The sequence below is a fragment of the Haplochromis burtoni genome, unplaced genomic scaffold (assembly GCF_018398535.1).
Source record: "Haplochromis burtoni strain Fernald_Lab_line unplaced genomic scaffold, NCSU_Asbu1 Contig_68, whole genome shotgun sequence".
NCBI classification, from domain to species: Eukaryota; Metazoa; Chordata; class Actinopteri; order Cichliformes; family Cichlidae; genus Haplochromis; species Haplochromis burtoni.
Window position 1 is genome coordinate 1,079,559 of NW_024582429.1, and position 15,581 is coordinate 1,095,139.

The 15,581-nt window shown below is 41.6% G+C and overlaps 2 protein-coding genes across 2 annotated transcripts; both read right to left on the minus strand.

Moving 5' to 3' along the window:
- Window positions 1-1,080: 1,080 nt before the first annotated feature.
- Window positions 1,081-6,825, minus strand: cbx2 (chromobox homolog 2 (Drosophila Pc class)). Its single transcript, XM_005924161.2, has 5 exons — window positions 6,683-6,825; window positions 6,545-6,588; window positions 4,778-4,843; window positions 4,544-4,613; window positions 1,081-4,459 (listed from the first exon to the last, which is right to left on the minus strand). Exons 1-5 carry the CDS (start codon window positions 6,752-6,754, stop codon window positions 3,131-3,133), a joined length of 1,581 nt encoding a protein of 526 aa, XP_005924223.1. The 5' UTR covers window positions 6,755-6,825; the 3' UTR covers window positions 1,081-3,130.
- A 351-nt stretch (window positions 6,826-7,176) lies between these two features.
- Window positions 7,177-15,040, minus strand: LOC102307732 (ectonucleotide pyrophosphatase/phosphodiesterase family member 7). The gene is made up of 6 exons (XM_005924162.2): window positions 14,747-15,040; window positions 14,169-14,314; window positions 13,166-13,795; window positions 10,607-10,841; window positions 8,451-8,583; window positions 7,177-8,121 (listed from the first exon to the last, which is right to left on the minus strand). The coding sequence occupies exons 1-6, from the start codon at window positions 14,979-14,981 to the stop codon at window positions 8,064-8,066; spliced, it is 1,437 nt and encodes a 478-aa protein (XP_005924224.1). The 5' UTR covers window positions 14,982-15,040; the 3' UTR covers window positions 7,177-8,063.
- Between the last annotated feature and the right edge of the window lie 541 nt (window positions 15,041-15,581).

Consider the following 15,581-nt stretch of genomic DNA (forward strand, 5'->3'; position numbering starts at 1 on the left):
CCAAACCAAAGGACAACCGAGTGCAGTCAAGGAGAGGTGAGGAAAAACAAGGTCATCAAATCTGTTAACCTATATTTAAATCAAACGTTCATGGCAACAATACACAAACTGTGTGTTCAGAGGTTACGGACTCTCCGATGGGTCTTTGGTCTAGAGCTCGACTGTTGCCTGTCACAGGTTTGTGGGTTAGAGATGCAAAATATTTGTGGACGGCCAAGCAACACGCGTCCTCGATGCCAACACAGACCTGACACAATCCCATGGACGTGAGCGTCTGCAACTGAATTATGGAAAGTAAAGTGAACACACGGGCTTATCAAGAGTACGTACAGTATGTTATCCACGTCATCAGATGAAGTTGCCGTGGAAACAGAAATCGGGCTTTATTTCTCTTGGCAAGCACGTGAAATTAGGAAGTGCAGTCATAGATAAGAACAAAATAAAAGTCGGTGTTGCCAGAATACTTTCACAGGGGGCCTGATTTTTAAAGAGAATGTCATTTCTGATTTTATGATTAACTTTATAAAGATTTTACTTTGGATGTATTAAGGTAACTGTGTTCAAGTGTAAGCGTCTAAACCAACAAACACGTTACAATTATTGCTAATTAAGACATTGATGAACTCTCAGGTGCATGCACCTTCAAATGCAACAGCACCATCTAGTGGTCGTTATAATAGTTGTGCACGGGACTTGTGTTTGGCTCGTGCAGTGGAGAGATTTGCAGACTCACATGTGCTTTTTTTAAAAATTGTTATAAACTCTGAATGTCTCGTCAGCACCAAGAGAAAGTGATAGAAAACTTAAAATGCATAGAATTGTTTCTTTTTCTGGCTTCTTTCACTGAATTTTTAATTTAGGGCAACACCTAATAAGTCCTCTAACATTAACCTGAGGATTTCACTTTGGTTGCATGGCAAGAAGACAAGAAAATGGTAGCAAAATAGCAGTATTATTAATTCTAATGTTGGGATTTGTCTGAAACTGCGATGTTAAATTTATATTAATATAAAGCAAAGCGGCCAACGCCACGAAATGTCTCGACTTCTCCGATAAATTAAAGAAAACCCCGAGCCAGACTGAAGAGTTGTACCTTTTTATTAGTCACTCTGACAATTGGTACAATACAAAGATTGATGACACTGTGCTATCCCCAAAAGGCTTTTAATTTGAAATAAATAGTAAGGAAAACATTCAATGGAGACTGTTAGTAATCTAAAAAAAAAAAGCAACATGTAAATGAAAAGTTCCTTTATCAATAAAACAAGTAAATATAAAAACATAAGAAGTCATATTAACACCTTGCATTACCCCGTAGTCTATCACACGGTGCTGATGACACCAGATATCACACACAGTCTGTGGTGCATTGCTTTACATTGTATACAGTGTGCTGCAGCCACATGAAGAAGACCCTAAACCCACAAATGTACCTATTACACATGCAACAAAAGGTGATGCTGAGTGCAGTCTACTTCTGTAAACTGCACCTACACCACTCGTATGGTTCCAATTAGGCCACAAATATTTTTTCTCTTTACATTTGTAACAGGTCATCCAGCAGGGCTTTTCTTTTCCCTTCCAGTTTCACAAGAATACAGACGAGGAAACAGAAACGGTGTAGTCTCCAGTGGATGCTCAGGAGAACTCTTTATTGAACAATCTGAAATTCTAGCTATCTTTGGGGTAATGCCTTTGTGTTTAGTCTGAGAGAAAGAAAGGCACAGTCTGCAGAGCAGGATTAGACACAGGAGTTCAGACGAAGTGCTTTGTTGCTGAACTCCTCTCGAGGGAGCAGAAAGTAGCGCACACTGTTGCGGTTTCTTTTCCGTTACATCAGACAGACCCTTTTTTTTTTTTTTTTCTCCCCCTCCGGGAGGCCGAGCCTGCAGCTCCTGAACCCATGCACGAGGGGTGAAATGAGAAGACCACAGCTGCAAGTAACAGGAAAAAACGAAAAAGAAAAAAAAAGCCCTTTCAGTACTAGGCACCGGTTTTGAATCACCAGTACACGCTTGATAAAACCTGCTGTTTTGCGGTCATCTGTCGTTAAGCTGTCCATGCCTGACCTTTTCCGGTGTGTCTGAAAGGCTCGAGTCCTCACGCGCGCAGCCCGCGATCTTTGCAACAAGAGCACTTTCCTCCAAAATTTCCAGTCACAGAAGACGCAAGTTGCTGGTGAATATCTCGTGGAAGCGGTGCAAAGGAAGAAGAGCGAACCTCAGCCGGGGCCGAGTCTTATCTGAGCGTCGGAGGGGAAACGGAGATACTGTATCTGACTGTGCACGCTTCAGCCCATTTGGAAAACTGCGCTGATAAACCGGCTACATTGTGGAATGAAGCTTCTCTTTGAGGTGATAATGGTGCGCACAGTCAGTTCAGATGTGGTGTTTTCTTTTTTTAGTACACAGAAATGAAGCTGTTGCTGGTACTAACACAAGATTAAACAGCATCAAAGTCCAATACATTGAGACCTATATAAAAATATATATAAACACAATGATGATATACCCTGGAGGGATTTTTTCCCCAAAGAAATGAACAAACGAGAGGTAGCTAATTTCAGAAATGTTACAAAAATAAACCCTATCGACTCAACGCTAAGATTTAAACTGGCTGAGCTATCGAACAACATGGATTCACAACATTAAGAGATTATTCAAACCTAAATGAGCTATCCATAAAAGAAGCTAAACCTCCTGCTCACACCTGCCTTTCATAATTTCTTCATAAAGACATTCCTTCTATCTGCTGTTATATAACAAAGCAGAGGATACCTCAAACAGAAACACACACACAAGATCAATGTGGATAAATGTGTGAGCGCTAATGTTTTGCGCCGATTCAGCTGCCCGTGGGGGGGCGTTGCTATTTTAGCTCAAAGCTAAATGTGATTTTGATGAAACGCTCACAGGGGGAAAAGGTTTTTATCAGGTTTGATTTTTGTTTTTTTTTTTACACGAACAAATAAATAATTACTATCAATAAATGATTTTTTAATACCTCACAGTCTATTGTTGACTACAAAAAGATAAAGAACAAATTGACCCACTCATTCATTCATTCATTCACTCCCTGGTGTGTTTCTTCAGTTTTCTCAGAACTTGAATCCACTCAGTTTGCAGTCAACTCAACAGTTGCGAATGCTGAAGAAGCCCACGCTGGTCGGCGACTCCTTGACCGTGACGGTAACCAGATTAGCTGTAACATCCGTTACGAACACGTGTTCGATCAGGCTTCGCGTAGGCTTCCAGTCCTGGCTCTGGACCGCGACCTGTCCGGCGTAGGAAGAATCCTGGTCCGAGTCGGAGCTGCTCTCCTCCTCTCCCGTGCTCATCTCGTTCATTTTGGCTTTTTTGCCGTCTTTGGAGGCCGACCTGTCCTGCTGGCTCTGGGCCTCTGTGGGGGATTTATGCACGCCACTCCTCTCCAGCCTTCCTTGGACTCTGGAGGCCTGGATGTCATTGACCTCTCTGACCTTGTCTGTGCCGGGCTGTGTTTTTCTGGCCTGCAGTCTTCCGGGGGTCGCGGGACTCTTTGGGGGTTTACACTCTTGATTTTGTGTCACAGGTTTCCGTGCTGGGTTTGCAGCATTTCTGGGGCCTGACACTGGTGCCGTGCCGTTTCCAGGAGCATCACTGCTTTGCACCAGTTTGTTCTGCAGGTTGAGGGGCTGAAGGCCCTGATTGGAGGAGACGTTAGATGGCAAGGACGCCGCTGTTTTAGCACCGGGTATCCGCTGCGCTGTCGTCACAGGGGCCGGTTTCTTTTGTCCATTAGGGGAGCTTAGTGTATGCTGAGTGGTTCCTTGAATGGGGTGTTTGGATGTATTCAGATTCAGCGCTGCTACGCCTTTTGATTTACTAGGAGCTGCTTTTAAATCCAGGCTTGTCCCGCTGCTCATACCGGAGACGGGAAGTTTACTCTCTGTGACATTTCTGCTTTGGCTGGACTTGTTCAGCGGGAGGGAGGAAGGCTGGACCGACGGCCTGCCAGATCCCACGGAGCTCAAGGAGTTTTTAACAGCACCGACCTGGGCGAGGGAGCTTCTGTTCGGACCACCCACCGCATCCCTGGCCGAGCCCCGGTGGAAACCCATGAAGGTAAAGCTGGCCGGGTGAACCGGCTTCTTGATTGCTCCTGGAATATCCGTATCTTTGGCAGTCTTGCGCGGGCCCTTGTTCTGCTGGAACTCCTTCACTTCGGAGGGCAGAGGTTTCCTACTCCGTTTCTTGGGAGGCTCCTGTTTCGCCATGACTATCTGCGCCTTCTTCTGAGGGACAGGATTCAGCTCTCTCGTTCTCACGCTTGGGCTGACTTGTTTAACTTGGCCGCCGTCGTCATCGTCGTCATCGTCCGAGGACGACGAGGAAGAGGAGCACGAAGACGAGGAATCGGACGAGGATGATGACGAGCCAGACGAGGAGCTGCTCGACTTTGGAGCTTCAGGCATGTTTTCCTACGTTTTTAATAAGAAGGGAATGTTAGATACTCTGTTCGGGACTAAATCCTGCAAAAAAATCATCTTTTGAATCAAACTTACAAGGATTTTCCGAGGCCGTCCTCTGGGCCTCTTCCCTCTTTTACGCAGCAGAAGCTCCTTTTCCTGCTCTCTGTAATACGTCAGCAAACATGAAACAAGGAGTCACAGTTATTAAACATATTTCATGTTAATGTTGTGTGTTTTAAATGCCAACAGAGTTACGACTACAACAACTACAGCATCGCGTAGCACAGCAAACTTTAAAGTGCGGTACATCTTAACATAGACACTTACTTCTTGTTGAATGCAGCCAGCAGTCTCGGGTCGAGGATATTTTCTTGGGGCTCCCAGCTGTTGTGTCTGAAGTGAGCAGACATGGCAAAACATTAACACACATTTTAGTGTTAATCCAAATCAAAAACTAAAGGTACTCCACAGTTTGAGGAGTGCTTCCAGATTTAGAAAATGACTTTTCAACAGAGTCCATTCATTGAGCAACACAGGGCTCTGTTGTTCTAGCAGCCATAAACTGAGCACAGGCAGTCCCTCACTTTATTTAAAGACGTCTCAGGTGAGCTCGAAAAAGGACGAGAACAGAAATCTAATACTCGGGAGATTAAAACAACACCACAGCTAGTGACAGCTTGGCTTTATAGAGATAAACAGACCCGTGTAACCACAAAGTCATAAAACACCAATTAGTAAACAATATCTTAATATGTAGAGTGAAGACCCGTCTGTCCCTGCACTCGTGGTTTGAGAATGATTTAAACAGCTACAAAAACTGTTTATTAAACAGTAATAAGGACTGAGTGGATGACAGATATGTAATCCATAAGGGTAAAAGTTAAAAATCTGATCGATTCTATACATCACACCATACGTGAGGCATCAATCAAACTGCTGACTTTAGGTACTACACCGAATCAGTTTTTTTCACTTCCTTTGTTTCCTCAACAAGCACAGTTGTGTTTGTTGAGGAAGGAAGTAAGCGCATTATTTTGGGTCACGGAGGTTACCAACATGAGTGGGAAGTTGTAAAAATACAGAATGAAGATTTTCTTTTTCTTTTTTTCCATCAACACAAATAACTTTGTTTTGCAGAGCTTTGTTGGTGGTGCCTGCACACGATGTCAAGGGCTGGCTGTTGCACTGCCGAGTTATTGAATTTGCTTCTTGTTTGTTTTTCAATCTTATATCTGAAACTTAAGTTTGAGCGTCCGTTAGCTTGATTCCTGAGTGTGGCTGCATCAGTGGCCCCATTCAGTGACTAATAATTTGATAGTGAGCATAAATTGAGGAGAAAATAACTAAATGGGCTAAGTGCAGAAACAAACTGAAAACAGGCCTTTTCAATGACCACTCGCTTTATCAGGAGCTGGTGAATGGCCCATTCTGATCTGCAGTCACCAGTGAAATAATCAACCCCCACCCTTTCGTTGCACACACACACACACACAAAGGATGTGGTTCTAACAGAAAGCCATGGAGCTGGCAGGCAACAGTGTGCATTGATGGTGGATTACAGCAACAATGTGAAGTGAACAGAGGGCAAGTGACAAGAAATGAAGGCGTAGTGGAGATTTACAGGCACAAACATGCACGTATAACACACACTTCGAGTGGAACAGCACAGAGAAATACTTATATATACATTTAAATCAAATATCAAGTAACCATCGTGAATTTCGGATGTCCCAGTCCGAGTCAAAGAAAAAAAAGATAAAACTTAAAAACGATGAATAAAATCAGCCAAACGTCATAACTAAAATGAATAAGTTGATGTATGAAAAGCTGAATTAGCCCTAAAGTGTTTTCTTTGGCTATCCGATAACTTCCAAAACGTAAATATCGAACAAAAGGAAGCAAATGTGTATTGTGTAAAACCCTCAGGTGGAAATAACGGAGTTTCATTTTACTGCTGTTAAAATTTGGATTCTTGTGCTTTTATTTTTTTTTTAAAAAAATAAAAAATAAAAGTTTGGGTTTAGCTAAAAGCAACAAGCGACACGCTGTTGTTGTTTTCATTGTTTCGGCCGGAGCAGCACCACTTGTACTTACTTGGATGACCATCCCCTCCACTTGACGAGAAACTCCAACTTTCCCTGAAAGAAAACCCCCAAAAGAGAAACAGACCGTTTGTAAAATAGGAGAAAAATACGTGGATAAAATCTAACACCGCGGTTTCACAGCGCTGACCTTTCTCATTCGTTTGTTTAAGATGCATTCCGCATCAAAAACCTGCTCTCCCACGGCGCTCAGTTCCTCCATGTCTGCCTTCGCCCTTGCATAAGAATCCTTTATCAAAAGAACAGCGCGGCGCCCGCACGGCGGAATTACGCTGGGACCAAACCGGATGCTCAAGGGCCCGCCTTCAAAATAAAAGAACGCCCGAGCTCCAAAATTCAGCCAGAGGGCTAATTTCAATTTGTTATCCCGCAAGAAAAATTAAAGCTGCATGTGTCATTTTTTTTAAAAGCATCTAGCCTTATATAACGACACAAACTGCGCTTAACATGGATACAAAAATTTCAAGAAAAAAAAAAAACAATTAAAAACGTATACAGTCACAATATATAATATTTGATGCCAGGTCTCTCTTGGAAATGAGATTTTTTAATCTCAATGAGATTTTTTTTTACCTGGATAAATAAAGGACTAATAAAAAATAAAATTCACACAAAAATTGATTTCATAATAGAATAGTTTATTCCGTTAATTTTATACACAAGATTAATTTTAACATGCTTTACGCAAGAAACAAACTCAAGCAACCAGTTAAATAACCAGTTCACGTAGTACAAGTTTAAAGGGCAGCATGTTGATTAAAGTATTGTATTTAAATAAGTTCCATACAAGTCTTAAATGTTATGCTAAAAAGAAAAAAATGAGGGCTCAGCTAATGAGAACTAAACGGTTCTGGCGTACAAGTCAAAATATATATTTGAACTTTTGATATATAGACAATATAAAAAACCCGGAGGGTTTACATTTATGTTGAAAGTTACAACCGGAAGTGTTGAGCACCCGTGTTTAACTTGACATTTTTATCCGAGGAGAGGCGGCAACTGATGAGTATGTAGTTCCTCAAAATATGTCACTTGGCAGCCACCGTAGACGTGTATTCACTTCTTTAAATGAAAGTAGAGACGCGATCGCTACTTTGTTCTCAGCACCTTTTATCTTAATTTAATTGCTCACAGCCTCACCCCAACACCTCGTTTTGCTTTATGGCTTTTATGTTTATTTAGTACATAAAAGTAATATAACGTTACGGTAATGGTCTCAGATGTTTATATTCCAGTGTCCCAACACAGCCCTGCTTATGGATGTTTATTCCCATTTAATTACAGCAGATTTGAAAAAGACCTAAATGTTCTTCATTCATGCATAAACCAGGGCATCTCCAGTTAAACTTGTTCTGATCCTTCTCTTGTCACTTTGTATTATTTGAAAATAGCTAAAATAATAATTTACACTCTGCTCTTTGGGTTCTAATGCAATTTGCCATGAAAGAGAATCATGCAGAGGGTCCGTCCACAGGGAGCTGCTTTTAAATCTCTCTTCATTATTGTGATGTTCAAAATGGAGTTTGATGTGCGTCTTCTTTTTCCGGAAGATCTCTCAAACTTCCTGATCTGAAAGACAAAGTAAAGAAATTTTACTTGGCTTGGACAGTCTCGGTCGTTCTGTCGTTGGGCAAGACACTTCACCCGTTGCTTACTGGTGGTGGTCAGAGGGCCCGGTGGGGCCAGTGTCCGGCAGCCTCGCCTCTGTCAGTGCGCCCCAGGGCGGCTGTGGCTACAATATAGCTGCCATCACCAGTGTGTGAATGTGTGGATGACTGGATGTAAAGCGCTTTGGGGTCCTTAGGGACTAGTAAAGCGCTAAACAAATACAGGCCATTTACCATATAGATTTTTATTTCTCTTGGATGTATAACAGTTTTGAATGAATGAGTCATTACCTCTTTGTCTTGCGTTTCTGCTTGAGTAGTCGTTGGACCACTGCTGCTGCAAACACTATGACAAGAAATCCAGCTACCGCAGCCAGTCCAGTGAAGGCGTTTTTCATGTACTTCCTGTGTGAACTACTTTCAGCTGAAAGAAGAAAGAAAAACAAAAAATTCACACATTGAAGATTAAATTTTTTATGAAGCCTTTTGCTTTAATATTTCTGTACTGACATAAAAAAATGTTAGTGTTATTTAATTGTATCGATTTTTATTTGCTTTCAGAGCTCAAAGACGACCCGGTCATGGAGCTTGGAAAAGAAAGCGCCTGGACTTCTTTAAGTTTCTTCTTCGGTCATAAGACCATATGCTGAAGAGACCCAGGTATTTAAGCCCTAGTGGGAGCTGTCTCTTATGGAGGGTCGTTGACCCACTATTGATTATGTGCCTCATCACATGGTGTGAAAAACGGTGTGGGCCAATATCCTTAGATTTGTTCTATAACAGTTTGAGCAACAGAAGTACTTGGGTAGAATTAAGAAAGGATCATTGTTTGGGGTAAATTGACAGTATACTGTTATGTTAACCACATATTATAACTTTCATATTTGTGTTTATATCTGCATGTCTTGCTAGCGTGATTTGTCTGACTGTGTCTTGTTTTCTTGCTAGTTCAGTGATGACTTTGTGCTTTACAAATGTGAGAGTTAAATATGGCTCTGTTATATATTTCATAAAAGCCAGCAGGCAAAGGTGTCTAAGAAGAGATCGGTGCATATTAATGGCTGTCCAGCATAACAGTTATCTGTGTGGTGACCAGTCTAGGGGTGTGGCTAAAGGGGGAGGGGCCTGCAGTGGTAAGGACTGAAGAAAGTGTTTGTCAGGGAACAACAGTATCGTCCTGCTCAATCCGTTATTGTAAATATAAAGTCACTGATATAATGAACACACAGTGAACACTTTCCGTATCAGGTTTTAAAAAACTGACTTCACCTGTAAATTCAGTGGTTTGGTCCACTGCTTACCTTTGCTGATCACCTTTAGGGGGTGTGTAGATAAAATAATACAAGTTGTTGAAATGTAGGCCAAGTTTTAGCTGGTCTGAGCTTTATTTTTATAAAAATTCCTGAGTTTTCATAGACAGTCTGACAAGTTTCGGGTTGGCCAAGTGGTGGGAAAAATCCTATTATGTCAAACAAGTAATATTGTTATTTATTTTTAATATTAACCTAATTTTTACTAGAAAGGACAATAATAAAAATTGAATAAAAGAAATGGCACAGAGTGCATCCTGACCTGATGACTTCATTATTACATCACACGTCAAAGTAAGCGAGCCAATCAGCTTTTAGTGTTTGCGACCACTGAAAAAAATATGTGATCATATCGATAACATTTAGTATCTTACCTTAGTTTGATGATACCAGATACTAGACACACCAACATGTGAGTAATTGAAGAATTATTATTATTATTATTTAGATCAGAGGTGGGTTGTACTAACTAAATAATATCTGGTTTTGATATAAGCATTTCTTCGCCTTGTTACATCAGCGAGATGATACATGTTTGAGATTCACTTTGACTTAACACATCAATGAGTCATCAGTGAGTTGTTCTGGCTGACATATTCATTTATTACTATGTAGTGTATGCTGACTCACTCCCACATTTGCCATTTTTCCAGTCAGATGCTCAATAAAACACCAAATGTGTATTAAATCAACAAATTAACCAGTTAATTCTTTCCTTCTGTTTTGAGAGCCAAATCAAAGGATCCATTTGTAACCTGTATTAATGTTTTAGTATTCATCAGTAACTATTGGGTCTTGGGCTGAAGATATCAAATGACTGAAAAGCACAAAAGCAGTAGTAAGGTGCCCATTTCTGCTGTTTTTATGAAGATTAGATGATTTTTGTGAACTTTTCTACTTTTCTTTACTTTCATATATGAGCTCTTTAGACTTCATTGGAGGAAAAAATGTTTCCAACCTCGCCTCGAGAACACCAGATGTAATTTGTAGTTGTAACCTATAGCAACCCTACATCTGATTTGGACACAACTAAAGTCAGAAATGATGGATGATCGGCCCAGTAATGAAGGAGCAGGTGTTGGAGCGACACACTTTCAGTGCCACGGGGAGAGACTCATTAGTCTGATATAAACTCACCTCGAGCAGCAGTGCTAGTAACCAGCATGTGTTTGGTGGCGTCGAGATGGCCGTCATTGACCTCCGGCTCGATGCCCAGGATGTGACACATCAAGGGGTAGATGTTCACTGTCTCAAAGGGCCCCACCTTTAGGTTTTTGTGAAATGCTGGACCCACTGCCCTGAAGAAAGGCTTCATGTCCATCGCTTGGTTGTCATAGCCATGCTCTCCCTTGTTGAATTGAACTGGGAAATACTGCAAGGACAGGATGGATAACATAACTCTCTTGACCCAGTTTGATAGATTCAATTAGAATCTAACTTTCAAAAGGTAGTCAAATAAAATAAAACCTCAACAGACGTCCACATCTTGGTCTACTCTCAGTCAGTCAGCAGAGGGAGGTATTGACCAAGCCAAAGCGGATTGTCTACATTGTGCAATGAAAGCCCTTTCACCCTTTGTGACTGCTGCCAGCCAGTGATAAAGCCTAAATGAGACCGTTAATCCAACTCGAAAATGTTCATTTTCATGAAATACTTTAAAGATTTAAAATGGTTTCATAATTAAATGTTATATATAGTAGTTTTCCAACACATTTCCAGAATTCAGAATACACAGTTGTCTCTATGTTATGTAACCATCTCCACATTTTTTTCCTTCTCTTGGATCAAACTAAAATGAGTATATAAAAAAATGGAGGGAACGAAGAGCCAAATTTCCTGTCCCAACATACAGACCTGGGATTTAACACATTTTGTCACTGGATTAAAAGAAAAAAATCTATTTTCCTCTTTTTCAGGGTTTTTAGGAAATTCCAGAATTTTAAAATTTTCTCTTTTAAATTAATTTGTGATTTAATGGTTCTCAGTACTGATGGACACATTTGCTTGCAAAGTTGCTGCACAGCAGAGTGACTGAGTGAGTGTAGAGCCAAATGAAAATGCTAATTTTGAATTTTGAGGCATGAATAGCTTCATGAAGCATTTGAGAGCGTACTGCATGTCATCAGCAAGGCCTGGATTATCCTGAGGACGTGCAAATGCACTTGATTAAAATTGTAATGTACTAAGATTAGAATTTAACTCCTTGCGTCTGGCTGAAAAGAGCCCAGTTTAAGTATTTTCAATGAGCAGAATTTAAGTAATTTAATTATTTCTGTAGTCAAGAAATGAGGAAATTTGTAGAAAAAAGCCCAGATGGCATGTACAGATAATTAATCTGGCTCTTTATCGCTATAGAAGTGCTTGTCATTTAGAATCCTTATGACCACCTACGTAGGTCATAATCACATAAATTGCCTGGTTGTTAATAAGTTACAACAAGAAGTGCGAATGTTTGCCGAAGCTGCACTTTGCAGTTTATTATGTTGCATGAGAACAAATGTCAGCTCTCTATGTTGAGGGTGAATGAAAGGGAGAGGAACTGATAAGACTTTATCGATTCAGATTCCGTTATCGATATCATTTATCGATTTTAATTGCGTCTCATTAGCTTTGCTTTGATAGCGTAGCAGTTATAGCAAAGACATTTTGTGCAAATTAATTTTGTGCTGTTGGAGAAACTTCCCCCTTTTTGTTGTGACCGCTGTGGGGGTCATTACTCAAAAGTACTTATTACATATATACATTTTTCTTAAAAGTAAGGACATTACTTAAGTCCTCCAAGGAGACAGTAATTCATTATCCTACTCGTTAGATTACTTTCACGTTACTCTGTAAAATAGCTGAAACACACGTTCATAATCACATTTCATAATTTAAACCTACAGGCTGCTGTAAAACTATAAAACTAGCTAGAATTGTGGTTGTTTTTTTGTGGTTGTAAACTTTCTCGAGTCACTGGAATCCTATGAAATGACCATATTGTTGCAGCTTTGTAAAGGCCGTTGCTTCTCATGCACCGGCTTAGATAAATAAGTAGGAGTTTATTCGTTCTAGTTTGGTTGTGTTTGCTTTTATTAATATGCATGCTTACTGTTGTAAAGCAGCATGCTGTAACGCCAACCTTGATGATTTCTTGACTCTGAGCAAGTGGTTTTAACGTCTTGACATCCCCGAGGTCACCAGCGACCTATCTAGGGTTAGGGTTCAGTTTTGTTTTAGCCCCATGTTAAACAAATTATTTCTCATATATTTAGGCATTGCATTTTTTTCTGTTTGGTGACCCAAACACGCAGTAATTCTGTACAAAGGGTTAATGTTAACCAAACTGCTCATTTTAACCTCAGCTCTGATCCTCATACCTTTGACTCGGGGGATGTTCACAGTCTCTGAAGCTAACCATCAAAGTGCAAAAGACTAAGGTCTAAACACAATCAAAACTATCATCTCCTGGCTGATAAACCTATAACTTTACCCTCCACTTCTCCAACTTGTGGACTTTCGAGCTTGTTATCTCTCTGAGGGAAATATTGCTGCGTACAGTTGTACCACACAGCAGCTGCTGACAAAAATGGCACTATGTGATGCCCTGGCATGAGTAAATGTTAGATTTGGCACGTATGATTGCTGCTGAAGATCTTGTCTGACAGCTTGTCAGGTGAGAGTGTGAAAAACACAATTGAGCATCCGTCAACGTACCCCGTTGATTACGTATCCAGGGTCGGCCCATAAAATGATGGGGAGGATGCGATCGTTTTTAGTAAAGCGAAGGTGCTCTGGCACGTCCTCCTTCTTGTACACGTGGAGATGTGGATGAGCCCCTTTCAAGGCATTGTACACCGCCTCCAGCCTGCCTGGCTTGGGCAACAGCATCCCGGAAGGTCCGTAGTCCACCAAGTGGAAGGACAGGTCCCCGAATGAAAAGCCTGGGATCTTTGACAGGGTGATTTCCTCCACCAGACCATTACGATACACGGTGGACATGCCGTGGTCTGACGTGATGATGATGTTAAGGCGGTGAGTCAGCCCGTGTCGCTCAGCTGATTGCCGAATATAGCCCACTGTTCGGTCCACTTGTTTCACCATCTCTCTACGTTCATTCGAGTCCGGACCGTATCTGTGGCCTGTACCGTCAGGCTCGCCAAAGTAGAAGGAAACAAAGTCCACGTTCTTGTCTCTGAACCAGCTCATCACTTTATCTGTGTTTTCTCGCCAAGCGGTCTCGTTCTTGTAGTTGTAAAGCTGCGGCTCCACTTCCCTCGGCTCAGCAAACTGTCCCTGGTAACTGGAAGCTGTGCCAGGAAAGTGAAGAGAGCCAGCTTCTAGGCCCTGGAAGGTTAGAAAAAAACAAGGCCGCATTAACATAAACATGACATATGCACTTGACACGCTGACAAGTATGTGAAAGCTACATCTGTTCATACTGTGGGTCAACACACTAGGAAAGCACATCAGTAATAGCCGGATTTTGATTAATTTTCTTAAACCTACAGCTTAACCTTTGAAGCAAACTTAGAGCAGCTGTCATTTGCATGCCGTTAACATCTACGCCTGCAGAATTATTTGCAGTCTAACTGCGGTGATCTTCCTGAAATCATTCAGCGAGCCTTCAGAGGTGTTTTGTCAAGAGAAATGGTTTCTATTTCTGTAAACAGCAAAACAGTCTCTCACAGTGATGAGATGGAAATTGTGCTGCGCAGACCTGTCTCTGTGCTGTGATCCAGATAGGCAGAGTGCCATTGTCCCACCACTGATTCACAAACTGACTCTGATAGTAAGACTTCTTCTCTCCGGTGGTTGTGTTGAAAAACATGTTGTGGATTACCCCGTGATTCTCGATGTAGCGGCCTGCAGAAGAGAATCGCTGTCAGTCGGCTTGCTCTCATTATTCATAGCGTGACACATTCACATTAAAAATTCTATCAACTTAACAGGCTGAGTGGCATGACGCTTTTGGACAAGGTCTTACGACCAACTTCGGAGATTAGAAGAATTTAATTTCAAGGAAGTTAAATTTCTTTTAGCAGGCGCTGATGATTCGAGAGTCAAAATAAAAAATAAAAAAAAGGAGCAGAGAATTCTTCCCTCAGTCATCCAAGCATAATCATCTTACTCAGCTATAAAAGCCGTTGGACCCTGGGACATTCAATTACAACTAATTCCTTTTTCCTGTGGCTTTTTCAATACTTGCAAAGCAAACTCAGAGCGGTTACTACTCTGTCATGATATGCAGATCCCCTGCCAAGTAGAAGCGCTGCTGTAGAAAATGAAACTCTTTACCTGTCAAGAGGGTGAAGTGTGTCGGACTGGTGATGGTGAGGTACGGAGGGGTGACATACTGGGCTTTGACGCCGTCCTCGGCCATTTGGTCGAGGTTCGGCGTGTCCACGTCGCGGTCGTAATCCCACCGGAAACCATCGAATGAGATCAGCAGCACCTTCTGTCTCTCGTTGTTTACCGGCGCTCCGAGGACCGATGAGGCCCAGAGGACGCAGAGACTCGCGGTCCACAGCATGGTGAACGTAGGCGCCGACTCTGTGGCTCAGCTAAAATCTGATTTACAAAAGGAAAGCCACCTCATGAGGTTTGTCAACCCAGTAACTTCTGGGCAAAGTTTCACCAACTTATCTTATCTCAGTGATTGAAGCGACCTAATCTTTTCTGCATGATGTTTATGGGCTGGCTTTATGGCAGCGAGTTGTGTTCTCAGAGAAGTTCCCCAGTTTTCCTCTTGAGGAACTGCAGTAAAGCAGATTAATCTCTCCAGGCCTCACGGCTGTTTGTTTTCCCCCTAACTCGCTTGTTGATGTTGTCTTTCTGTTTGTCTGCCTGCCCGTCTGTGTGTCGGAGTTTCTTGTGAATCACTGACAATGGGGGGATGACACTTTGATGGGTTTCACCTTGAGTTGGGATGGTGCATGATTGATCTGACACCAAGAAAATAAAGAGGAGAATGAGAGTATATATACTCGTCAGATAGCAGTAGACTCAAGGGAGGAAAAGATCCTAATAGACATATTCATTTTAATAACTCTAATGTTTAAATAGCTCCAGGATATTGTTATAAGGTCTTTAGAAATCCACATAGATTTCTTTCAGCAATGACCATGAGGGT